The 27,674-nt window shown below is 45.8% G+C and overlaps 1 protein-coding gene across 2 annotated transcripts in view; it reads right to left on the minus strand.

The window, feature by feature from the left end:
- Positions 1-27,674, minus strand: part of CABLES2 (Cdk5 and Abl enzyme substrate 2) — a 159,265-nt gene that overhangs the window by 55,853 nt on the left and 75,738 nt on the right. The window contains exons 2-3 of one of the 2 annotated variants that reach the window (XM_078651605.1): positions 25,413-25,484; positions 7,391-7,483 (exon numbers count right to left, since the gene is read on the minus strand). In XM_078651605.1, coding sequence (XP_078507731.1) covers positions 7,391-7,483; positions 25,413-25,484 — 165 coding nt within the window. The remainder of the gene's footprint in view (positions 1-7,390; positions 7,484-25,412; positions 25,485-27,674) is intronic. The other variant, XM_078651606.1, reaches the window with a different exon arrangement.

A 27,674-nucleotide genomic window follows, 5' to 3' on the forward strand; every position in this document is an offset into this window, starting at 1 on the left:
CCGGGAGGAGACCCGTCTTGCCTCCCGCACCGAAGATTCGATGAGCACGGTCCCAGAGCGGTGGGGGGGCTTCTTCGTTGCCCCACACCTCGTGTAGGAGTTGCGCCACATAGGCCATGGCGTCCGTCCCTTCCTCCCCGAGCGGCACACCCCGTATGCGGGGGTTGTTGCGGCGCCCCCTATTTTCAAGGTCCTCCTGCTTGATCTGGAGCTCGATATTTTGCTCCTCCAGGGTCGCCACCCTCTGCCACAGCTGCTCCATATCTTCAGTGCGTGTGTCCACAAGTTTCTCGAGCCCGTCGACCCGATCCCCCAGCTCTGTCACATCCTTACGCAGCTCTTTGATGCACGATTGCACCTCCGATCTCAGGGATCTTATCTCAGACTTCAGGTCTGCCATGAAAGAGGACATGAAGGCCTGAGTCACCGGAGGGGAGTCAGCAACCGGTGGCGGCACTTCAGTTGGCGCTGACGCTCCTGCTTTGCCCCACATGGCAACCACCGAAGTGCCCTTGGAAGTCGTCGCCGGGTCCGTCCTGCCCCCTCTTCCACGGGTCATAGTCCGTCCGGAACGTAGCGCCCAGCCACCCGATGCGTCGCCCGTTGCTGTAGGCGCAAGTCCCCTATAGCGCTGCAGCGGTGTGGTGGCAGGTCAGGACACCACCAGTAGTCTTCCCCCCCTCTCGAGCGCCTCCTCCTGCGCAGTCCTGTTTCGCCCAGAAAGTGGTGTTTAGGCCTGTATCCTCAGGGAACCGTAGGGTGTCACCAGTACGTGGAAGAGCCGCTATGGGGGTCAGCCTCACCCCGAGTCAAGGACGCTGTGCCATTCGCCCCCGCAGTGTATGACGGCGCCTCTCAGGGGTGGCTGGGGCGCAACCCGCTGCCCCACCTCTGTCGCTTCTCTTGGAGGGCAAATGGGCAGCGCACGGGACCCCCCAGGACCCCATAACAAATGGAGGGGTACTCACGCTTCTGCAGGGTCCTCTCTCCCTCGCCTCAGGCCGGTCCACTAGGCCGCGGGGGTGCAGGCACCAACGGGTGGAGCGGGTCGCCCAGCCAGCCGTCCGCAAAGTCTTCTCCAGGTAGGGGGGCCGGGCCACACACCTCCCGCAGCACTGGTCCGGTGAGCAGGCCCAGACCAACCCGCCAGCGAGGGGAGAAGCGCTCGAGCCGCCTTCTCAGCTTCCCAGGCAGCGGTGAGTGCTCCAAAACCCGCCCGGAGGCTGGGGAGCAGGGGTGCAGGTCCAGCGTGGGCGCTCGTGCAGGATCGGCGGGACTGGACACTCACCAGGGGTCCCCACGGACAGCAAGGTCGGGCGGTCTGGGTGGAGGCGCCAGTAGGGGGAGTCAATATTGCGGACGAGTCCCCGTCCGGGAGTGCAAAATGGCGGGCAGTACTTCCAGTGCGCCCAGTCCTGGCGCAGTAGCTCAGGGCGCTGTCGAGACACCAGTCGGCAAGCCGGAGGGGGGTGCGCTGAGGGCAGTTCACTGGTGCACCCCCTCGGCAGTCAGCAGTCCCGCCGCAGGGCAGCCGGCAGCTGTCTCGCGTCTGGCGCGGCCTCGCGGCTACATCAAAGCCGGGTCCTTGCGTAGGGCCAGCAGCCGAGCGACCACTATACCCCTGCCCGGGGGTAGCCCCGACGTCAGCAGCTCCGTCGCCGCAGTCCGCTGGTCCCGCAGTGCGTTGTCCACAGCCGGGGGTCCGCCGCCGGGGATCCGGTAGCGCTTCCGATCCTCCCCCAGTGCTGCGTGCCGCCCGCCGAGGAAGCGAGGCCAAGACGCGATAGGAAGATGGCGGCGATGCACCGACAGCCGGGCGTCCAAGTCTTTAGTTGCCCCCGGCAAAGACTTCTGCACCGGAGCGGTCGCTGCGAGGGTCACCTCTCATCCAGGGGTCAGACAGGAGGCAGGGCCCCTCAAGAAGCCCCCCGAATAACGCTTAAGAATGCTTAGGTAGGCAACGGGGCAACGGAGCTCACTCGAGGTGCGCCCGTTTACATCGCCGCCTTAGCCACGCCCCCAGCTGTCTGTTCTTTTGTGAAAACATTTTCAATCCTACATACAGGGGTGACTTGCCTGTAATGGCTGGCTGAAGTCTCTGTGCGGGACTGGTTGCCTTGGATTGAGTGCCAATGGGTTCCCTCACACTACCTCACTGGTTGCCACACCACCACAGAGTGCTGCAGACCACTCTACACAAAGCGCCAGAGGTCACTCGTTCCAACTTCAGCGCATCTAGCCAACTCCTACCAGAGGGCTAACCGGCCCTCTCAGTGCAAAGTATTAAGGAATAACATGGCCAGAGTGCTTCAGGGCCACCACATCATCCTCAGGAGTTGCAGTGAACACCATACAAGAATCTGGAGTATTACTAAGTACCCTGCATCAGTGCTTCATTTGTGCCAGTGGTTGCAGATGGTGGTCTTCAGCACTGATTTTTTGGCCCCAACACTTATTTGTCTTCATCAGAGTTTGACGGGGAGGAAGAGAGAAAGGCAGAAAAAGACGGAGGAAAAAAAGGGGAACATAAATGTATAAAACAATGATAGAGAAAGGAGTGATAAAAAATAACCTGCAAAAGTTAGATAAACATAAAGTTTAGGGTGGTGGAAGAAAGACATAAGGTGCGATCAAGACCAGCAAACCTTGGTATTGGGAACCCTAGTATTCGTATAACGTATCAGGTGTCTCTGGTAGCAGGTTCATAAGAAAAACTTAGGCCTCAACACTTAAGGTTTTACAAACCCCACTGCACCATGCAAGAGCGCCATCAGACTTCCAACTCTGCATTCTGCAACAAAAGAGCCACAGGAGCCTTCTACACCGTTGCACGCTGTATTTATGCAAACTGAAACAGTGTGATATCTCCCGGGAGCCAGGGCTAACTGGCCTACAGGGCCATCTGTAAGTGCCAGATGGGATAGTCTCTGTGTAATGGTTTTGTGGCTGTGATGAGCTTGTAATGTGGTGATGAGCCAGATTTGTTGCTAGATATGAGCATCTTTATACAGTGAGTGGGATGAGTAGTGCCATACTCCACTGTGCACACAAAGGTAGTTTACACTGGGCACACAATGCATCAAGAGTTGGGAATCTCATATGGTATGGCAGGAGCTACAACAAATCGTATTGGGTGTGTGGCGGCAAGTGGTGCAAATCTAAATAAAACTTTACAAAATTTTAAAAATCAACTGGCAGTTGACTCACAATAACGGGTACCCACATACCTTCCAGAAGTTACCCACTCTTCAATTGCAACCGTCTAGTCATACTAGGGCTAAATGCAGTACCAATGGATGTTCACTGCATAATTCCCCTTGAAATGCTGGCAGTGGATACCTGGCTAGGTAGGGTGTTCACAGAAGTCACAGTGGGGTCTTCTACAAATGTGGAACACTGTTTTCTTCTTTACTATCCCATTTGCAAATGGTGGGCCACTTTTATTTTGGTGCCTGGTCCTATTTGCTTTCCCATAAAACTCTAAGGGAATTGTGATATGAGAGACTGCGGAGCAGAGGGTCAGGGAATAACCATGGTGGACATTTCAAACGCGCTGTAGTCGCACTGGGGCAGCAAGCGTGAGGAAGAAGCAAGTTAAGCCCTCGCCGCTGACAAGTAGGGCGACCTGCTGTTCGACAGTTCAAATTCAATTCTCTGCAAGGCCAACCCACGCTCATTCTTCCAAAGTTATCATCATGGTGCCCAAACAGAACATATTTTGTGCTGTATACCAAACATTAGGAGTCCTACGCGCAAGGCTATGGCCAACTTTAAAGGCAGCTCCAATTCAACCTATTCATTTAAGTTCTTACATGAACGATAAAACAAAAGCCAAGAGAAAAAACCCAACATTTCCTATTTTGAACTACACTGCATCAAAAGGTGTCAGGATACTGTGAATTTTGACATCTGTGTTCACGTTTTGGGATATAACTCGACCAGTGCGGGGCTCACTCACTATCTTGGCTATCAATGTGAAGGCTTTAAAATAAGGAACACCGAGCCGGTTAGGTATTCCTGGATTTGCTGGATCAGTAAGGAAAACATCAATACTAACCAGGGAACTGCAAGTCATTGCAAAGGCGTACATAATAAACTCTCTGAAAACATGAACATCAGTCACATTATGTTGATCAGAATAGAGCATCATGGATAAAGGGGTAGCAAAGAAATCCTATTAAAAGGTAAAAGGTCAAAGGTAAAATGTCCAAGTGCATGTAGAAAAAAAAGGTAGGAGGGACAAGTTCAGTGAAGGTACGAGGCTGATGTTTTCCAGGTCCTACACACTACAAAAACAAGCATTGGAAATGCAATAGGTCTCGCAGCATTAGAGTTAGTGCTTTTAGAATTGTTTATGGGTTTTTTTTGTAAATCTTTAGCATTTTTGTTTCCTGTAGCCAATGCTAAAGAATTACAAATAAAAAAAGCCATAAACAATTCTAAAAGCTCTAACTCAAATGCTCCGAGACCTATTGCACTGTGTGAGGGTGAGGGGTTGAGGGTGAGAGAGGGTGAGTGAGAGTGAGGGTGAGTGAGAGTGAGGGTGAGGGAGGGTGGGTGAGGGTGGGTGAGGGTGAGGGTGAGTGAGAGTGAGTGAGAGTGAGGGTGAGTGAGGGTGAGTGAGAGTGAGGGTGAGTGAGGGTGAGTGAGAGTGAGTGAGAGTGAGGGTGAGTGAGTGAGAGTGAGGGTGAGTGAGGGTGAGTGTGAGTTAGGGTGAGGGGTTGAGGGTGGGTGAGGGGTTGAGGGTGGGTGAGGGTGAGGGGTTGAGGGTGAGTGAGGGTGAGGGGTTGAGGGTGAGTGAGAGTGAGGGTGAGTGAGGGTGGGTGAGGGTGAGGGTACACTTAAAACGCTGCTATGGGCACTCGGGGTTAATACCTAGGAGTACTTTCACAATTATGCAAAAACAACTTGTTAGTAAATTAAATGGTCTGGATTCTGCCAAAGTATGCCTGCATGCTGCGTCCCTGAGATATCCAGATTTTTAGGATCTATCTCTCTTTGTCAAAGTTTTTACAGCATTACAGGCAGATTAACCAAGAAACCAGAGATTACAATTGGTTAAGCTTTATCAAAAGAGACAAATTCAGTGAATCCTTCTGTGGCGGTACCGCCTGTATAGGACATCGGCGATGTTGACATTGGTGGCATCAAAGATATTACTGCCAAGACATCCACTTCTTCATCTTTATTCTGCACAAGGTGCTATTTAAAGCTTGATTCACAAAGATGTTTCTGCAAGTAAGAGGGTTACCCACTCCTGCCTTAGTCCTGAATATACACTAAAAGACACAGTATGCCCATAGGTCGCAGAGTCTTCAGTAAGCTCTGACAGCATGGTCTTGATGTAACTCCTTACATGGTGAATGTTAAAATGTGTATTTTACTATGTGTGGGCAGTTTTACGTGGACTTGTAGAGCTGCACAATGTATATGCACTTTTAATATTAAATGACAATAGAAGGATGAAAAAAGCTACAACCAAATACTGACAAAACGGTGCAATCTAAATTAACGGGATTAGTTCTCCATGTAGAGAGAGTGAGCGGTGAGTAAAATAGTGTTAGCTTCTACTCGAGCATTCTACTGGATCGTCGAAACAGAGAATGATAGGTTAGTTTGAGAAGGTTGTGTTATGTTATGTTATACTGCGTGGCGTGGTACGTCACTCCTTGTTATTCAATGGAGGTCTCCTAGAGCATTGTCACATTTTTCTTGTGCTCTCAGGGCTAATGATACAATGGCTGAGATGCTCACCGTATGGTTGGGTCCTTAATCTCTTCCTTGTTCATTATAATTTTGAGAAGTTTTAAGTAAGCAATCTTTACATATTCATGTATATTAAGTTCGGATATTTCTTCTGAAAGTATTTCATATTTTTGAAAAAACGTCTACTCGATGAAAATCTATGTGGCTGAGCTGCACGGTTTTGATTATACAGAAGAACACAAAGGCAGTTTATGAAGCGTGCCCTCTAATTGGTGTGCTTCTGCTTGCTGGCGGCAGGGAGCCTAGGAGGTGGGAACTGGGTTACAAGAAAAACCCTGCCGACTGCCCATTATCCTGTCTACACAATTCACGGCAATTTTCTTTTCAGCCGCACATTGAAACTGTTTGCAAACAGCTTCTATCTTTAGAACGGGCTGCTCAACATTTGCCAAATTTACTAGTCTGAGGTTTAAGCAAAAGACTGACCGAAAAAAAACACCCACTGATATTTCAGAACAACAAAATGACTATTGAGCATGCTACAATCTATATCAGTCTGTTGTCCGCTCACTATATTTGGCTATGGCAAAATACCCGTTGATGACAGGCACATGAACGGGTAACAACACAAAACAACGACATTCTTCGTGAAAACAGGGCAAAGTTACACTCTGTGATTAAAGGAAATGTAACCGTGTCAATACGGGTAAGTGGCAGAACAAATGGTCGCTAAACACAGGCATACCAGGGATGAGAAGAAGTCGTTCAGAGTGGACCCGCCACCAAACACTGCACGAGGAGCAGCAAAACACAGCCAATGCGTCAGATGCAACTTTAAAAGGGTTTGCAGAAGTTTACGTTCTTTTCTGCACACGGTCAGCCCTTTCGCAAGAACACACACTGCGCAAGACTCGAAAAAAGAAAAAGAAACTTACATGCGTGTGGTAGCCACAGCCATTCTGTTCTCGCGTCAGTGGTGACCGAGTTTAATGTTTAGACAGTGGGAATTTATGTATTTATAACAAAGTCTTGAAATTACACCCAGGGCACAAGTGCTAAAACAAGACGGAGGGAAGAGAGGGGAGGGGGAGGAGAAATGCGACACGGCGGGAAGGGGAGGGGGCGGAGCGGGTAAACAAAGACGGACGTGCACGCGCTTTTAAGGTCAATGCGCATGCGCATAAGCTCAATGCGCATGCGCATTGACCTTAAAAGTCACGGGCACTGCAAGGAATCGCCACGATTCCTTGCAGTGTGGATAAAGAGTGGATAAGTCGCAATACTCTCGCTTGCTCGATGCGCATGCGCATCGACAGGCGAGACCTAAAACTGATGTAGGTTTGGGTGGATGTGAAAAGGACCGTATGCATGGAGGAAAAACAGGAGCAAGGAGTGGCAGAGTAGAGAATGTGCAAAAGTAGCAAGAGATCAGGGATATACCCATAGGAGTTCAGGGAAACCACAGGCTGTAGGAAAGAGGATAAATAGGTGTCCTATAAGTAGTCAGGAAGATCGTGTAAACTGTGGAGCCAAAGGAACTGCAGACAAGGAGTATATCCGGAACGAGAAAGCCAGGACACCAATGAAAACACTGGCTGATGAACATCATGAGTGAGAACCAAGGGCTGTGGTAGAGAAGCACAGGGTAGACAAGACATGTAAAATTTTTGTAACAACATATTACCTGCTGCTCCTCGTGTCGTACTGCCTCATGTTCTTGATGAAGTGAACTTTTTTCAAACCTTTGTGACGCGGAGAGCCCGACAAATGTATCGACCTAAAATTCCAACAAAAAGGGATTTCAGCTTCAGGAATAACCATAAACATGTTCAACTTGTAGAATGTGACATTATCTTTTGCTAGAAAATAAAGAACCAGTACAACGGAGCATGACCACCAAATTAAATTTCCTGGTCTACTTTGACAAAAGGCTCACTTGTTACTATTGCTCCTCTATGCCTTAAATATTTTGTATGTGTTACATCTGCTGAAATTCAATAGGTGCATTAAATATCCTTTATTTGGAGAAATATTTTTCAATGCTACACTTGAGTCATACCCTTGTCGTGTCCAATCTCTAGTTCGTATACTGGGTTTATAACCTGTAGAAACGGCAATGTTTGCCACCATTGCAATTTCCCCTTTTTAGGTTAGGGGTTTGACAGTGTATCTGTTATGTACATCTATTAAAAACACTTCATCCAGAGGGCTCATTTGAACCACTGGCTTTCTTGGACTAGCCTCTTTGCCATTGGCTTGGGACTGTCAATTGCCTCAGCTCAGAGCAATATTAATCTCTTACCTAATTCTAGCTGTTTGGATGCATTCTTCCACCTATTCTTGAGTGCCCTCATTGAACTGGACGCAAGGCTGCTTTACAGCTAAAGCCCTGCTCGTTTCCATTAAACCTAGAGTTGAATGCTCAATCCTCCTTTCATAGAACTACATCCAGCCCATCTTTAGGTATCAGACGTTGTGGCTGCCAGATGTGTAAAAGGAGAACAACCTACTTTTTCATCCAGGTTTGTCATTCACATTCTAACAGTCCTTTGTATATATGTATGTAGAGTTATTGGTATCATGCAAATCTACTTACAAAACAACAAAGTTCCTGAAACACTGCCAGGTCCCATAGGTCCCCATGTGATAGCTCAAATATTCTTGTCCTTTTTGGTCATCTTACTGTGCAGCCTACCAGGATTACTACACCCTAACCGCGTCTTTGCCCCCAAATTTAACCTGCCCTTTCTACACATCTCTTCCATGCCATTTCTTATGGAATCACTTCCCCTCTTGGCTATGTTATATATACTTCCCCTTTGGGCTATGACCTTTTCCTTCCAAATACGAGGGGTGAAAGATCACCTCACTTATTCTTCCTCGGATACTAATCTTTCACTCTCCACTCAGTCATTTCCTGTGTCAACCCTTTACTTTTGCCCTTTACTTCAGCCGCCATGTGCTTCAACAGCACCTTTACTTTAACTGCACAAACAAGGTTATCCCATCCGTTTGCTCAAACCATCAGGAAAACAACTTGATCGTTCGTGTAATCTAGTATCAAGGTTAGCAAAACAACCTTTAAATAAGACTATGGTTAGTACGAATATAACTAATTCAAAATAATTTAATTAAAGTTAATTTAATGTTACAATAATATTAGTTTAATATTTCACTTTAAAGGAGGAGCTACGCGGGCATCCAAGATGGTCGCGTGAGCACAGAGCTCCCCGGACCCGTGCCGCCCCTCGCGATTATCCTGACCTTATCCTGATTTCATCGACGGGCTTTTGCACACTGACCTTGGCTGATCACTGAACTCCTTGGATAATCGAAATTGGACTTCGGGGTCCATTTTTATCCCGTTCCTACACTCTGAGGCCCACCCCGAGGCGGACCGGGGTTTCGGATTTGAAACGAGCCGTGGAGCAGTTGAACAACAACGGCCACAAGGGTCCCTGCAGGGTCGGCACCTCCTGAGTTTCGGTTTCGGTTTCCTGGCTTGGCTGGCGGGAGCGCGGCTCCTTACATCCGGGATCGGCCGTTGTCTCCTGTTTGTGGTTCCCTGGCCTCCTGCCCACGGTACTTCTCTACTTTCGACTGCAAAGACCAGACCCGGCTTTATCGGTTCTTCGGACGTCTCCATCCGGCCATTTTCACCAGGTCGCAGGGACCCCTCCGGGGTCCCTTTTCCAAGATGGCCACTGGGCAGCCTCTTGAGAAGCGGAAGACCAAGGCGCCTCTGCGGGGTGGTCAGCAACAGACCAACACCCTGGACCACTACGCCCTTACTAAGGGATCTCCCGGTGCTGTGAGTCGTGTCTCGGATGCTTCTAAGACTCTCTCTCTCTCTCTCTCTCTCTCTCTCGAGGCCCCGGACCCATCATTAAAGGATGTTATGGGAGCCATTGCTGCCATGCAGGCCTCCATGGGACAACAGTATGAGGCCTTGGCAACTAAGATCGACGCGGTTTCCATGGACATCACGCTGATTAGAGCGGATCTCTCCAAGACTAACGAGAGAGTGGAATCGTTGAGCCTCAAGACTTCAAGTTTGGTCACCGATGTCTCGGACGCCCAAGCGGAAATCAGCAACCTTCGGTCCTCGCATGACCTCATGGCTCGCCGACTTGAGGACTACGAAAATAGGGCCCGCCGCAACAACGTGCGCCTTATTGGTGTCCCGGAGGCCTCCGAGACTGAAGGGGTTGACCTCCTGGTCGAGGACTTGATATCTAATTACTTGGCCCCCGCAGGACTTGGTAAATTCTTTGCAGTGGAACGGGCGCATCGTATTCCCGGTGGGAAGGCTCAGCTGGGTGCTCCTCCGAGACCCATCATTGCGAGACTGTTTCATTTCCGTGACCGAGACGCAGTGCTACAAGCTTCTCGAGATAAAGGACCGGTGAAGTATGAAAATGCCTCTGTTTCGTTTTACCCTGACTTTTCGCCTCAAGTCCAGAAGCAGAGACTTGGATTCCAGGGTGTCAAGAGGCGCCTGAGAGACTTGGGCTTGAAATACTCCTTGCTCTTTCCCACCAGACTGAGGATTGTTTATCGAGACCGTACTTTCTTTTTTGACCGCCCTGGCGATGTCAGTGACTGGCTCGATTCATTGCCTGAGGGTCAAGACTGCTCCGGACGCCCTGGTGGCGCTGAGGGAGGTGTAGCCGAGTGATGACTTCATCGATGGAACTTTTGTCTGCTGAATCAGCTGGATTTATCCTTGGGACACGCAAAACTTGATCGGCCTGAGGGTGGCGGGGGGTGAAAGGGAACTCTTCCTCCTCCTGGGTTCTTAGCGTAGTTTAGTTTAGTGATGGGGCGACAGGCACACTGCAAGTTGGGGTGGTTTTGTAGTCTTATGCAGGGGTGCAGGGTGGGGGGTTTGTTATGGGTGAGTTGGGGGGTGGGAGGGGGTTGTTTTTGTGTGTTTGTCTTTTCACGAGGCACCGTATTGATTCTTGTGTTCCATGTGGGTCTTGCTCGTTTCACGCCTTGGGAATGGGGGGCGGTGAGTTGAGACTACTATCCTGGAACGTTAATGGTTTGGGAGATAGGATAAAACGGAGTATTGTCCTGAGGTATCTTAGACAGCACTTCCCTGATATAGTCCTCTTGCAGGAGACCCATTTAATAGGTAACGCTTGTCAGGCTCTTAACAGACGTGGCTACCGCCTTGTAGCCCATGCGGGGTTTACTTCTGGGTCCAGGGGGGCTGGCATCCTTCTGCGTTCCTCCCTCCCTTTTGCTGTTGACGAGATCAAGCTTGATGATAGAGGGCGCTACGCCTTGCTCACTGGGAGGTGGGAGGGGAAGACATTGTCTGTGCTATCGGTCTATGTCCCCCCCGGCTTACAGACTTTAACTTTCGCTGATTTGTGTGGTGTTATACTTGGACTTCCGGATGGGCTCCTGATCATGGGTGGGGACTTTAACTCTGTCGTCTCTGGCGCTTTGGACCGACATCCACCCAGAGATTTGCCTAGGGCACACATGTGGCTTAGTGACTTGCTGGAGACCTTTGGGCTTGTTGATGCTTGGAGGTTGTTGCACCCTACGCAGTTACAATACACTTTCCACTCTGGGGCCCACGGCAGCTTGTCCAGGCTTGATTATTTCTTATTGCCCGCAGTTCAGTCCACCTCCATTAGGGAACTTCGCCTGCTCCCTAGGGGAATTTCAGATCACTCCCCTCTGTGGCTCCGACTTGAAGTGGGTGTTGGGTGCGAGGGTAGAATAGCCCTGATCAACCCGTGGTATCTCCATGACCCCCTGATTCGTTCCAGTCTTGTTAAAGCCATTGAAAATTACTTTGATGACAATGTGGGTTCTGTCACGTCGTCTGTCACGCTGTGGGAAGCTTTTAAGACTGTGGTCCGCGGGCAATCCTTATCCCTTATTGCGGCTGCTAAGGAAGCTGCTACTGAGGAGGTGGTGCGGGTGGAGTCTGAGATTGCCGCATTGGAGGCTGACCCCGGTCTTAGTGCATCGAGCGCAAAGTTACACTCCCTTGCTTTGAAGCAGGCTGATTACAAGGCTCTTGTTACGGAGGCTGCCAAAATGATGTACAGGGAGCAGCAGGGGCGATTGTATGACGTTGGTGATAAAGCGGGCAAGTTGTTAGCTTGGTTGGATAAAAAGGAGAGAATGAACCGTGTGGTGCCTATGATAGTGATGTCTGATGGTGACTGTGTTGCGGACCCTGTTGGGATCGTTCAGTGCTTCGCGACCCACTTTGAGACTGTGTACACCTCAGTTTGTGACCGAGACGAGAAAGACTCATTTACTGTTGCGGGATATTGCATTACCTCGTCTCTCTGATTCGGACAGGGACCTCCTAGACTCCCCGTTTACTGCGGACGAGATCGCCACCGCGATCCGTTCCCTTCGCTCGGGTAAGGCGCTGGGCCCCAATGGTTTGCCTATCGAACTATACAAGCTGCGGCCCGATAAAATGGCGCCCCATTTAAGAGATATGTTTCTGGAGGCTCGGGAGTCGGGCTCCCTTCCCCTCGACCAGCGGCTTGCCACCATTGTGGTCATCCCTAAGGAGGGTAAACCTCGAGATCGCTGTACTTCCTACAGGCCTATCTCTTTGCTCAACGCCGAACCCAAAATACTGGCGAAGACGCTGGCCAATAGATTGGTCACCGTGATCGGAGACCTGATCCATCCGGACCAGTCCGGATTCATCCCGCACCGCAACACAGCATTAAATCTGCGTAGACTCCATGGAGTTCTCGCGAGAGCTGGGGCGCTTACGGAACCTGCCATTTTGGTTTCTCTCGACGCGACTATGGCCTTCGACACGATCGAATGGCCCTACCTGTGGGCGGCCTTCTCGAAATTCGGGTTTGGGCCGGGCTTTATATCCTGGGTGAGGCTCCTCTATGAGACTCCCTTAGCCCAGGTAGTGGTCAACGGTAGAGTTTCTAGCGTCTTTGAGCTTGGACGGGGCACCCGGCAGGGCTGTCCGTTGTCTCCGTTGCTCTTTGCTCTCGCTCTTGAACCTTTAGCGGAATGGCTCCGCTGGGAACCGTCTATGCGGGGCATTCGATGGTCACCTGACTACGAGGATCGCGTCTCTTTGTACGCGGACGATATCCTCCTATACCTTACGTCCCCGCAGAAATCCCTTAATGTGCTTTTTGACGTGCTTGCCTCCTTCGGCAGGAACGCCGGTCTCGTTATCAATTGGGCTAAATCTTGCGTCTACGTTTTGGCGGGAGATCTCCCTCCTTTGCCGCGTAGATTTCCGATCCAGGTAGCGAGTAACGGTTTTAAGTACTTGGGGATTTACATTTCTTTGGATCCGGTTATGCGTTATGACCTTAACTTACTGCCCCCTCTCCAGCGACTTAAATCCGATGTAGCTCGCTGGCGTAGGTTGCCCCTGTCATCTCTTGGCAGAGCGGCGCTCTTTAAAATGATGTCCTTGCCCCGTTTCTTGTATGCACTACAGAACTCCCTCGACATCGTCCCCTCCAGTTACTTCCGTGAAGTCGAAACCTTGCAGAGACAACTGGTGTGGGATGGACGTGCTCGTATTGCCCTACCGAAGCTCACGCTTCCATGGTTTGACGGCGGCATCAGACGTTATTACTGGGCGTCCCAGCTCAGCGCGATCAACCATGCAGTGGAGAAGTGTGGCTCACTGGTTAGAGGAGGCAGACCCTGATGCAGAGGTCAGACCCGGGACCAGGGTTCAATTCCCGACGCGGCAGGGTCTTGAGCCCAAATGTCCATGGACTCGATAATTCTTGCCTCGGTGCCTACTCGAATCATGGGTTCACACTCTGCAGCTCTGGGCAATAGCTTGCTTAATCTCCACTACGGCCCCCCCCCGTGGCGGGATGCCTGGTCTTCACCTTGGGGATTCCCAGTAGGGGTAATCTCGCAGGGAAAGCCAGGACGGGTTCCCAAAGCAAGCGCTAAGAGACCTGTCGGTGATTTGGCGCTATATAAATCGAAATTAACATAACATAACCTACGCTGCTGGCCCTGCCCCGGCTTTTTCCATGGACAGGCATATCCTTCCTGGGGGTACTTTTAGTAGAGCACTATACTCCAGAGCTTGCCGCGGAGCACTGACCGGTCCCACTAAGACTGCTGTGAGAGTTTGGCAGAATGCGAATGCGGCCCTGGGTTGGTGTGGTAGGCTTACTCGAGCCACTCCCTTGTATGACTCGGAATGTTTGGGTTCTTTGTGGCGAACGAAAGGATTTGATAAATGGGATATGATTGGCATAAGTAAGGTTGGCGACTTGTGGTCAAAGGGGACGGTCAAGTCCTTTGATGCACTGCAGCTGGAATACCGCTTGAGCGGTACTGAATTTTTCCGATACGCTCAGGTCCGTCATGCCTTGATGTCGGTGTTCCCAGTGGGCACCGATATTCCGGAATCCTCCCCTTTAGAAGACCGCATCCTGGATGGGCATATACCCGACAGTACGATCCCCCTAATTTACAAGAAACTCATTAACAGCAGGGCGGACCTCCTGATTCGCCTTAGAGAGTCATGGTGCTCTGACGGGCTGGAGTTGGACGATGAGGACTGGCAGTCGGCTCTGTCTTCGCCCAAGGAAGTCGCTATCCCTGCTCGACTGCGATTTGTCCAATTGAAGATATTGCATAGGGTATATGTCACAGGGCCCTGTTTGGTTCGTTTGGGATTTTCAGCGGATGGGTTGTGCAAGCGTGGCTGTGGTATGACTGATACTTTTCTTCACATACTGTGGGAATGCCCGGAGATAGTACGCTTCTGGGCAAGAGTGCATGACGTCATGAGCAATGTTACGAGTGTGCCCCTGCTTCCCGAAGCCAGGTGATGTCTTCTTAATATATGGGAGCCCAATGACTACAACACTGCACAGACCAGATGGGCTTCCCTTGGTAATATGGTAGCCAAAAGAGACATTGCCCAACTTTGGGGTTCCCCTGTCCCGCCTACCCTGTCTGCTTGGAAGGAAAACATGGATTGGTGCATGTTTAGGGAGAAAACGGTCTACCTGGCTAGGGGACGTCCCAGACAATGGGGTCGGGTTTGGTCCCAATGGAATGCATACCGGGGTCATATTTGTACTCCCCCACACGATCTGTCCACCGAAGAATCTTTGTCCCCCTAACCGGACGTTCGCGTGTTACTCCTGATTTATTTAATATTTGTCCCCTCACCTGCCCCCACCCCTTTATCTTCATTGATTGTCATGCATTGATTTGTACTGAGCTCCGCCCGTATGGTTCGGAGATATTGTACCTTGAACGCCTTCATGCCTTGTGATGTTTTGTTGGTTTTTGTATGTCTGTTATTTTAATAAAAGTTAAAAAAAAAAAAAGATTTCACTTTAAATCTGTAATATTCAGGGTTAGAATTAGTCTTGGAATAAAAAAACGGAATTGATTCAGATTTCAGATAAATGTATTTAACAAAATAAATGGTTAATGTTGGCATACGGTTCTGAAGTATTTAAATGTAAGTGAATGTATGGTTCGGTGAGAATTTATGTCAATCCAATACAAACGTATTTAAATTGAATTCATTACATTGTAAGAATTGGCCAGGGTCATGCTGCTTTTGACCAGTTAGCAGATTTGCTCTCCTCAGGAGACATTGGATGCATGGAAGATATTCCTAGTACAAAACCATGTATAAAGTAGGAGTGTGTTTTTTCAGTTTTGTTTTTTTACTTTGTACCCCGTGCAAAGGTATTATTTCAATCAATTCTGGATTACTGAAGTGGGAGCTATGGATCTCCAAAGCAACAGTGCCTTGAACAACGCAATCAATTTATTGGTATTCAGATAAATCTGCCGCCCCACATTCATGCGGAATGTTGGAGCCACCCGGAAAATCTTCATTTGTCACAAATAGTGAGGCTCTTTTGATTGTGCTTGGTATTCTGAACCACACAACACTATTCTATGCTTGGAGACTTGGTATTTAGCTCCTGAAAGATTGATTGCTCTGCTAGCACCTACCTACTGTAGGGGAGGTTTTGTAGCCAGAGTATCAAGTTTAGGGAATTCTGTCTTAATGAGATTTATTGTTAGGATTTCAGTCTGACAAATTTGGTCTTTTGGTGGCAGACCTTGGAATACCCACAGTGCCAACCCACGGATCAGCACCCAAGAGCAATCATGTCCTGGCAGGACATTTCAAATCTGACCACGAACCAGGCAGAAACGAAAGTCTATTCATCGGAAGAAGCGGAAATAATTTATGCCTTAGAGAAGGAAGTGAGGGAATATGGAACATCAACAGGAACTACGACGCAGCAACTAAAACAACTTGAATATTTGATGAGAAAAGAAGTGAACCAGAGACTACATGCAACCACGTTGATAGAATATCATAAAGTCAAGCGTATACCTCGAGGCTTAAGGGTTGCACTACGCCCAATGCTCTTCAAATACAACAAATCCTTTATGGCCCGTTGGAACGCAATTCTGAATAAATGTTCGCTCGATTTGATTCTGCTCATAATAGAAGAAATATCGTCACTATTAAGCGAATTAGCGTTTGACATCAATAAATTAAAAAACGAAATAAGTAATCGGATGGAGAATGAGAACTGGAATCAAGTACTTGAGAAAATAAACAAAAATCTTGATACGCATGCAAAGGAAGTACACGAAAGGAAGATACGGAAGTTCCGAAGGGACACGATCGATTACAAATTGGACGAGGTTTACACCTGGGCCGAAAAATATGCACAAAAGAGGGTCTTCAAAAAACCAGACGCAACATCGTCTGAAGAAAGCATAGTACAAGATGAGGATTTAATGATGCAGAGGCCACCTGCTACTTTGACACATCTCACAGTACCAAACTTGGAAACTTCAGCTACCACCTCCACAAGTAGTGGACCTTTTTTAGGAGAGGGCCCCACGACCAAAATTCCACCAGACAAAACGCCAACACTACAAGACGAAACACAAGGCGTGGACAAACCAAAGGCGCACAAAGAGCAAGGAAGGCCACAGCGATCTGTGAAGAAGTGAACTCTTTGGTAATCAACATCTCATCAAGACAGTTAACCATGGAGGAGATTAAGGTACTCAATAAAGGAACCTCTTTTGTTCCATCCTATACGTCCAACGCATTAGAGACGGAGGTAGCCCTTTTTAAATTCATGCGCAAATTAAGATTAAGGTGGTTCTTCACCATCAACCCCAGTCAACAAGAACTTACGACTGAACAGAAAAAATTCAGACCAAAAAGTAAATTTTTATCACCAATCTCCCATAAGACCCTAGACACTTTTGAGTCTTTGGTCAAAAAGGATTTAGAATCAATCAAATATGGCTCAATACAACATCAAAATTTGAGTCCTAAGGAACGACGCATTCTTAACAAGTTGAGACAAGATTCTTCAGTAACTTTTCATCCAGCGGATAAAGGAGGAGCTCTAGTGGTGCTCGACACCGACTTTTATAATAAGAGTGTAATGGAACACATTCATGACAGAGATACTTACCTTCCTTTGGAACAAGATCCAACAAATGAATTGCTGAGAATACTGGATGAGTTCTTGTCTAGAGCCTTAGAATCTGGTATCATAGATGAGAACACTAAGAAATTTTTGTTCAACTCTGCACCCAAGATTCCGACCTTATACATGCTACCGAAGGTGCACAAGCACAAAACCAAACCACCTTTTCGACCTATAGTAGCAGGGTGTGGCTCTATCCACGAGACTCTTGGATACTATCTTGACTTTTATTTACAACCGTTGGTCCAATCCTGGAAGACCTATGTGAAAGACACCACCGACTGTTTATTGAAACTGGAATCACAAAAACATCTCTTTGCGAATGACATCTGGCTCTGTACAATCGATGTAGTCGCACTATATACCTCTATAGCACACAAAGAAGGATTGGAGGCAATAGAATGGCGATTGTTAAATTCTGATATTGATCACGATAAAGCAGTTTTTCTTCTAGAACTACTACATTTTGCACTCTATAACAACTACTTTGAGTGGAAGGATAACTTTTTCATACAGCGTACAGGGACAGCGATGGGTTTTCCCGGAGCACCGTCATACGCCAATACTTACATGGCTCATTTCGAGGACCAACACATACTTTCTAATTTGATGTGGAAAAGACACGCAGCAGTTTTCCTGAGGTACATCGATGACATTCTTGTCATCTGGACAGGCACCAGAGATGAACTGGAAGAGAGCATTTGCAAACTGAATGAATTGAACCCTCGCATCAAGTTCACTCATAGTATCGAAGAAAAGAAGATTCATTTCTTGGATATTGAAATAAGCAAAACACCAACTGGGTTATCTACGTCAGTATACAGGAAGCCAACAGACGTCAATAATGCGTTGCTTTTTACGAGTGCACACCCGTACAGTCTAAAAAAACACCTTCCGATTTCGCAGATGATGCGAATCAAGAGGATAACATCAGATGATGTACGAAGTAATGAAGAGATTACTAAACAGACACAACAATACAAAGAGCGAGGTTACCCAGAGCAAATACTTAGTGAAGCTGTTCAGATCACGACAAGAAAAACACGCGATGAACTTTTAACACCCAAAGAGAAAGTACCGATGCAACGTGAGGTATTTGTTCTTAAGAACTCCACGCAAGCTACACAGATCAAGACAATAATTAGGAACCGTTGGGAACTCATCGAAAATGAACCTGATTTCAGAACAGTTTTTCTAGGTAGTCCCCTTTTCGCACATACCAGAACCAAGAATCTGAGGGAACTTTTGAAACCTCAAAAAAGAACTGCTAGACAAAGAGAGAGGGGCATGATGAAATGTTATAACTGCGGACAATGTGGTAATGTTATCACAGGTGATCAATTCACTCACCCGCAATCAGGTGTCAGCATCAAACTCAGACACAATGCAGATTGCAATACGGAAGGAGTTGTATACGCGATCAAGTGTCCCTGTGGACTAGTTTACGTGGGACGTACAAGTCGAAAAATAAAGACTCGTATAGTAGAGCACAAAAGTCGAATTAGGAATCGCACCACAACTTCCCCACTGGCCAGACATTGGGTAGAAGCTAATCATACAATTCCCCAACTCAGATACACAGTCCTAGAACGAATAGAACGCTCCCCAGGATTGGATTTGCATACACTTCTAGCGAGAAGGGAAACACACTGGATAAAATTCTTAGGAACCATTAATCCAAATGGTTTAAATGATCATTATGAACTCTTGTGTTTTCTTTAAAAAATTTCATATGATGACGCACTTTAGATTGTAAGGGGGAACACTGAGTCTTGGTAATCACTCATACTTTTCTTTTCTCATTTCTGTTACAGCTTTCTCATAAATCACGTAATTGAGTCATGAATTAGTTTTTTTTTTACTCTTTTTGCACTAATTATGTTTTTTCACTTTTACTTTCACCTTCACCTTGCTACTTTAGATATTCTTGTATCAAGCGTAGGAATACAATTAGAATCCACGACAGTATGGCTGAGACTCCCTTTGAGTTTATTTCAACACACAATTGTGTATATTCTCATTAATGAGGGTATTACACCATCATTCCTTTGTTTTAACTTAGGACAAAGGACTTTAGAATTAGTAACCCATTTGAAAACTTTGAACAGGTTTACTGATGATCCATATGATAGATGCACTCATTGTACATAGCGCTCAGGCCGCAGGGCGCACTATAATCGCCATGTTTAGTGAGGCACAACAAAGCAGCGTGACTATTGTCCCTCCTTTGTGTTGAGTAAGGCAGTAACCGCCGGGCGAGTTCCGCACCACGTGATCGGTAGGGCGGACTCGCACCGGAGAAACTCATTCAGGACGCCGACGTTGGAGGCGGCAGGTTAGTTGACGAATATAATATCAATAGTCAGTTTTGGTAAGGGCGGCAGCTTTACAGCATTGGACTGACCGCGAGTCTTATTTTAACACACAGAATGTTGCTGGGCGACTACTTTTTGAGCAGCGTCATCACCCGTTTCTGAAGTTGGTGGTAAGATGTGTTTCGACTTCAGAATCACACCGGCATATAAACATAGGGCACCATAGTAACAAAGGCTCCCATTTATTTACTCGTTGTTCAGGTTTTGATACAGAAAGGGATATTGATGCTGGCTCCATTTGATAAACGTGAGACTGCTTTCACGAGTCTACGTACTCTTTTATCTTGAAGATGCACCTTTAGATTTAAGGGTAGATATTTGAATACTGCATATTCACATGGAGTAATTGTCACCGGCATGTTTTTTAATGTCACGGTTTTGTAGCCTGTTTCACACTTTTGAGAGTGCAGCACGTTTAATTTTCAGTATTTTTCAGTAATGAGTCGGTTTTATTTCCTGCACCTCACATTCATTGATTGTTGAGTATGACACGGGTGTCATCTTCTGGTGGCATGTACTTTGGCTCTTTTTCCTCAGTGTTCACTCCAGAATGTTCTTTTGTGATGAATTCTTGTAAATATGGAAAAATTCAAAATATACTCTGGTATGTTGTTGCCTTTTAGATCCTGTCGAATCTGCATATTGAGAAACCAATCATTCAAGGCCGATTGAATTTTTGACTGCATATAATTAATCCCCTGAAGAAGGGTTCTTCACGTAACCCGAAATGCATTGGGATGTTGGTTATTGCTTTTGAATACCTATTATTGATGAACTGTCAATACCATCTCACAGGAATTGAAAATATGTCTTGTTAATATTTTCATGTGTCTAATGTTGATATAGATTACGAATGTTCTTTTGAAACACATGTGTATATATATTTTTGATGATTACTACTTATGAGCAAATAAGCTACCGGTTAAAAAATAAATGAAAACGTGAACAAATTCCATTTAATTTCTAGAGGCTTAATGCCCAACTGTTGTGCTTCTAGCAGCCCAGGGTCTCCCTGGACTTGTATTTGGACGATTATTATTTAGGAGGGAGTTAGGCACGCAACCCTCATGCTAGTAAGCACGCTAAGATTTCCTCAGAACCCACATAACCTATTTACATAATTGAATACTGGTGTGCAGATCCACCCCACACAAGCAAGACCTTGGAATAAGACAGATCTTTTTTCTGGCTGAAGCAGTGCATCCACGGGACACTGCCGTACCAAGAGCCATGGACTGATAGCCAGGGGAAGAATCGACAGGGATCCATTTGAGAGCAGGATTACAAGGGTATTTCGTGATATTTCTATTTTCATATCAACCATGATAAAACTATGCCAGTAATGTTCATTATCATAATAAGAACATTCTTTAGTTCTCTATAGTTGATTGTGCCAAAGTCCACACAGAGATCCAGGACAAGCTTCACAAGTGAGAGCAAATTGCCTAAGATTTCAAGCATGGAGGTCTTTGAGCAACTGAAGGGTGAATTTCCATCAGTCAATGCCAAGACAGTCCTTAAGAATTTCTATTAAACTTGGGTGTCTGTGTTTATTTAATAGCTCGGGTCCTGCGATGAGAACGCCGGACAGAGCGGGGCCTCCTTTTTCCTGAGCTGGGTTCCAGGAGAGGTGAGGTACACTCCCTGTACTATTCAGATGTAAGAGACACCGTTTGGTACAGAGGAACACGATTTTGGACTATTTATGTATATCCTTTGCAGATTGTCGTTACATTCACTTTATGTATGCAGTAGCTAATGCTTAGAACTCTGGCCCTGAAGAAAGCCATGGGATCTTGTCCCTACCGGCTGAAACATGTTGGCCTTGTAAATGCAGTTATATGTTTAGACTGCTTCCTCTGCATTGTTCTTGTTTGTTTGAGGGAAAGGACAAATTACATTAGAGTTTTTCGCCTATTGATCCTTTTACCCCTTGTTTTTAACTCACACATCTTTTGATTTTTTGCACTGCACTCGATCCCATCTTTATCATTTGTTCATGGGTACCTTAGCGATTGATGGTGCGACCCAATTGAGTAAGGGCGATGGATGGGTCTCATTGATCAAGAGACATACCACCCCATTTTTGGATGACCAAATGAGAACACTTGATCTACATACCTATTTGATGGGAATCCAACACATCTCTGTACGGGTCTTACCAACAATCTTAGTAGGTCCTTCGACGGGTTTGTCCTGGCACACATTCTGATATAGAGACTTATGTAGCTCTATTAGCGCCTAACTCACTTATGTAGGAGTTTTGCAGCAGCTCGGAGTACTTGAAGCTCCGTTATAGACCCCCGGTTCTTTTGTTGTTAGGATTACAGTTAGGGGGATACGAACTGGGCAGGTCTTTAAATTTCCCTCAGACCCTTCTTCAATTGTTTGTGTTTTACTATTTAATAGGTTACTCATGAAGGGCAGTGTGGTCCAAGGTCAAAGGTGGCACGCTGCTAGTTTTTACATGTAAAGGTTTAAGTGTATGTAGGTGTCAGCAACGAGTTTGTCATTACGAAAACACCTTGAGTTCGACCAAGAAAATAAATGGTACGTGGATCAACGTAGCAAAGTCTGTGCATTAAATTAGTACAATGCTTTCCGCAATGCTTTGGACCGATTTGTCAGATACTGGGCAGCAATTTGTAGTCAACATTGCTCAGGAACATTATTACAAGCAGGTGATGCTTAATGGTGCAAGACAAGGCGAGGGTTGGTCCTGGGGCATTAATGGCATCTTTTATTTGAAAATTCTTAAAGTCAAATTACTGTTCTCTGGTGGCCAGTTTATTCCGGTTGCTTGGCCAGAATGCATTCCATAACTAATTAACATTCCCTGAGATTGGTAAAGCCATTTGAATAATGTTATCTGTATTCGACTAGTTTAAGTTTTCTTTCTTCAGAGATTTCAAAAAGATATTAACGCGCTGGGGGCTACAATGGTGGAAATGTGGAAAATTATGTGAATGTCCAAGTTGTTGGTTGGCATTCAGGAAAAGAGGCACCAATAGGACATTTGGAGAGTTGCTGTAAGAGCTAAATAGCTTATTTTATGACCATTTATTAAAACTAGAGTTTTCCCACCATTATTAAGAAAGGGATTAGAAAGTGCTCTGTCAACAGTACAGTGCTTGGATCAGTCAACATAGCTGGATCTTATACAGACAGCATATTCGAAGCAGACATTAAGTCAAGCCGGTTCTCCTAGTGTGTTAACAGTGCATTCAACTTTTGGTATAATTAAGGGATTTGGTGACAGATGTAGTTAATCAATCACTGAGGAACTAATCAAATGTGGGCTTGTGGGCAGAGCCCAAGTAGAAGGACAATATACAGGAATGTTGAAAGCAGATATTAATAGACTCCTTGGGGTATAATATCGGCTGATCTGCATGTAATATGTATTTCAAGATGACTTGTCACCCCCTGAGGTTGCCTACCCAGACTGACACTCTATACCACACATGTCAACCTACAGATCAAGAATGTGCAATTTACAACATTCAAGTGTACGATGGTCAGCTGAGTTAGGTGAGATTTATGCAAATAACACATTCGCTATCGTTATTAAATTAGATAGATCTTTTGGGTGATGGGCCCTTGGAGATAACGGTATAGGTCAGACTACCACTGCAACTTTACTGTGCATACACCACATTGCTGGCAGCAGCTGCACCTAAAGTCAATGTGACCAATTTATGTAGAAATTTCTAGAACTATGGGCTGAATCATACAACTCTAACTGAATGGGCTTTTACACTTTTTTGGCAATCACCAAACAAGTGTAATAGTACACTTGGAAAGTCATGCAAAGCGTGGGGTTCTAGTATAAGTTTCATGACTTTCTTAAAGCGGACTATCCCCTTGTGCAGAATTGTACATAGCGTAAAAGGATGTGGATAAAGCCATTCCCCAAAATCCCCTCCAGGGAGGAGGGTTAATCCAGGTCCAACAACAGTAACGTTTGACAATTTCCATAGTAGAAAAGTGTGAGATTTCAGTTTTTGAACGCCCACAAATGTGCATGTTTATGGCCATTCACTAACCTACAAGGCAACACAAACCCTGTAACGCTACTATCAACCCACTGCATGGAGGTTCCTATTGCCGAGTTCTTCACACTATTGGCGGAGAAATCTGCATGCAGCAGTAAATCCATTTACACCTGCCAGAAATCTTTTTGTTAATTCCTGGCATTTGTGAATTATCCCCACACTCGTTTTACCTGTAGAATTTGAAGGATTTGCTCATATTTTCAGTATGTGCCATTGCACACCTGACTAACTCATTCTCTGCTCTATGCTTCTATTTCCCACTTTTGGTGTGATTACTTTCACGGACATACATAAACAAGGGTGTTGTTTGGGGTTATGGCGCTTTAACTTTTTATTTGCAGTATTCCCCCATTTGTATTTTGTTCATACATATTTTTACTTCTGAAGGAGTCAACCTCCAAATGATCTTGCCTGAGTTACATGTGTCCCAAAGATTATACTTATTGCTAACTTCTGACAAGAAAAATTTTATCTGAACCAAATTTGAGGTACACACATCGTTCTGTATGAAAAATCATTTGATTGACTAGATTTCCGTTACCTATATTGCTTTATCCATAGTTGAATTAAAAATGGTCTGTATGAGCTCCGTTGGAGTGTTTTACAAGAAGCTATTCTAGTTTCTGGCTCACCTCACGCCAGAGGAGAAAAATTAGCAATGGAGGATAACTATTTCAACCTTTTGGGAGTGTGTAGGGAAATTATTGAAAACTAGATTCTATCTCCAAGTATAATCTTATAATAGGAACTGGGTCAACCTGCTGCAAAACAGGAAAGCGAAAATGGGGCCCTTTAGGCAGACTACCTTGTAGATCATTAGAAATGTAGTCGTAGTTTTACATTTTAAAATAGCCTACTTAATGTACTGACGTCAGACAGCGGATGAACAGAAGGGAAGACAGACGTCCCTTAATGCAGCACTACGAGATTGCCATTTCCCTGACAGAGAACTGTCGGGTTTTGTCTACAGCTTGGTCTTGAATATCTGGGTTGTGAAAGCTGCTCTAAGCCTAGTGGGACTCGCCTCTTGCTAAGACCCAGAGGACAGATGCTGAATCTTGCCAGTAAATCCTATTTGTTAGGCTCTGTGAGTCAATACTCAATCATAGTACAACTGTGGCTCCTGAAACTGGGCCTTCGCCTTGGAGCATGCGCTCAGATATCATTAACCATCACTACACCTCAGATGTTCACCTACTTTATGTAGGCACATTGCTTCATTGAGGAGAAGCTGATGCAAGGTTAAACCCCAAATGCGTTTATTTCCACCCATAAACAAATTAAACTACATTCACAATGGTCGGTTTTAATGGCATGAGAGGAGTAACAACAGACAGTGGACACTCATTGAAAATTACACAAAAACAGATAACATGATAAACGTATATAAAGTTAGCAAACAAGCACACACCTCCAGCAATGTAGAAAACAGAAAAGGTCTTTATTATGGCACAGGAAGAAACAAAAGAGACTGTATAGACCAGTGACGATTGAAGTCTTGCAAGGAGACTTGGCTCATAAATGGCCGCGGGCCAGAGTCTGCGATGGACATCAACAGCTCCGATGCCCACACTCGCCACGATCTGCTCAGGGAAGTGTATATTGAAAATAAAGTGAATAGAGCACCAGCATCACCCCATGACATGCAGAACCTAGACTGAAACTCAAGAAGCGTTGAGGGAGGAAGGAGGATCGCAGGGAGAGGACAGCCTGGGCAGAGATTGCAGGCAGAAGGAATCATGCAAGAAGTGAAGGCAAGTGAAGGCTGCGATGAAAAGTACCTCCGGACTCCGGCGCTTTCCACTACGTTGTCTAGAAATTCTAGAGAACAGCGCTGGGATGCAAGCCGCCTTCTGTAAAAGTGGACAACGTTAATCAAAGCCTAAGGGCTAGAAACAAGCAACATCCACAAACGAGACTTAACGTGTGGAACTACTGGTTTAAAAACAGCTGCACAACCTACAAAATGTTCTCCTGGGTCAACAGTAGAGTTCATACCAAGAACACTGGTTATATTGGTTCTATAGATTTAGTTTTTGGGATAAATGTGGGGGAAACTAGATTTCACATTTCCATACAACCCCCCCAATGAATACCTAACCATGGTGATTTAGCAGCAGGGTCAATTCGAAAGATCACAGGAAAACATCTATATTAAAAGAGACATCCCTATATTTCACACGATTGTATCGGGGCCTAGACGAAAAGTTTTACTTTTTATTTTGCAACATATTTAGCAAAACAATATATTAACTGGCAAGAATACAAATTGTGATTCACAACAGAAAATGGATCACACAAGCAAAATTGATCGGATTTCAAAATTTTGGATTATGCAGCTGCTTTTGTGCAACAAGCAAAGATTTTAGAATTCACAAATGAAATCCATTCGATTTTCATTTTGACCAAAACAAGAACACTTGGCTCTACAATCTTCATCCCTATCTAAAGTTAACCGTTAAGCAAACCAGACAGTTTTTTATCCTTTTAAAAATGTTCCTAGTGCCCTGGCAGCCAGCTGAAACTCCCAGGCTTTTAAGGCTATTTAAAGATGGCATGCAGCGGGCAAAACTATGCCTTTTTAAAAGGATTTCATGCTGGAACATCAAACCAACTGGTTAATAAGAAAGCGCAGAACTTTCGAAAAAAATGGCCTTTTCCATGTTGAACAATTTTTCTGAACACAGGGACATTGAGACCAGACAACACAGAGGGCGTGTAAATGAGCACAATTCATCAATGTCACATAGCCTCAGAAAATTCTAAGCTTGGGCAGACAACATTTTCCAACATTCTGAGTGTACAAAAATGTTCTAAAGAACTACTTAGTCTTTTTCGAAAACTGCCTTTAAACCTCAGATACATCACCTTAAAATGATGAGGATTAAAATGATTGAAGAATAGCAGGTTTAATTAAGCTTTTCAGACACCCGCATTGCAAAACAGTTGTAACCAAGTCTCTTAATACAAAAGCTCTCCTCTGTACAATGAATAAGAGCTGTGTGCAAGCCACCTCTGTACATACGTACTACCTACTTATGTATACACACACGTTGTCTCTGTGATGTGTTACCGATTGTGGAGGTAAAGCACCATTTGTTGTCTTAACACCATTGGCAACAGTTAGTTCCCAATTTCTCATGCAGCATCCACCCCTGAATACATTTCAGATTTAATACCGATCTTTCCATTTCACATGTCCGTTTTGGAGGTCTTATCCCCCAAGTTATTTACGGTGATCTTGGAGAAATGTTCCTTCACATTTTTGGAGTCGTTATCAACACCTTCTGAAAGCATAAGGTTGGTATCTTCGGAGGAAAAAGTTTTTGTACATAGTAGTTTGCGTTTTTGGGAGAATTTCCAACCATATTTGGGAAGCAACAGTTCATCTGGCCTCAATTTATACTGCACGCCTCAACTTAAATGACAGCATAATGCATGTGGCTTGATAAAATTGTTGTAGCCTAAGCAGGTGCCAGCTGTATAGGACCTTGAGGCATAGTTGATGTAAATGTCCTGCACATTTACTTAGGACATAAATAAAGTCAATGAAATATTTTGGGAAATATTTGGATACATGAAAAAAATGGAGGTCCGGTGCATGATACAGCCTTGGGCACAACTCAACCGGATGGTCTGCTGCTTACCACAGAGTCCTGATCTCAAGTTGTCTTGGTAGACCATTCATTCCTGGCAAAAGTTATACTGAATGGGTTGTGTCCCGTACTGGAGCTTCTCGAAAGACCTAAGCAATGCCACCTAGATGGGGTACTATGGAGGTAAAAAACTGCTACACAAGGTGTTTAGTAAGTGCAGGGGATATCATTCCTGTATAAAGCACGTGAGCAGGATCATAACAGAAGAGTATGAGAACTGGGGGCATTCTCGGGGTTGCTGGAGGGACAAATAGTAAAACTGAACAGGAGACGGCTGGTGGGCGGCGGTCACAGTGGGCAACCTGTCACAGTGTGAGGCCAGGGCTCCCCATAGATATGACATGGGAGGACGTTAAGATTTGGGGTTGAAAGGAGGTGGGGGAATGT

This window comes from Lissotriton helveticus, chromosome 7 (genome assembly GCF_964261635.1).
Source record: "Lissotriton helveticus chromosome 7, aLisHel1.1, whole genome shotgun sequence".
NCBI classification, from domain to species: domain Eukaryota; kingdom Metazoa; phylum Chordata; class Amphibia; order Caudata; family Salamandridae; genus Lissotriton; species Lissotriton helveticus.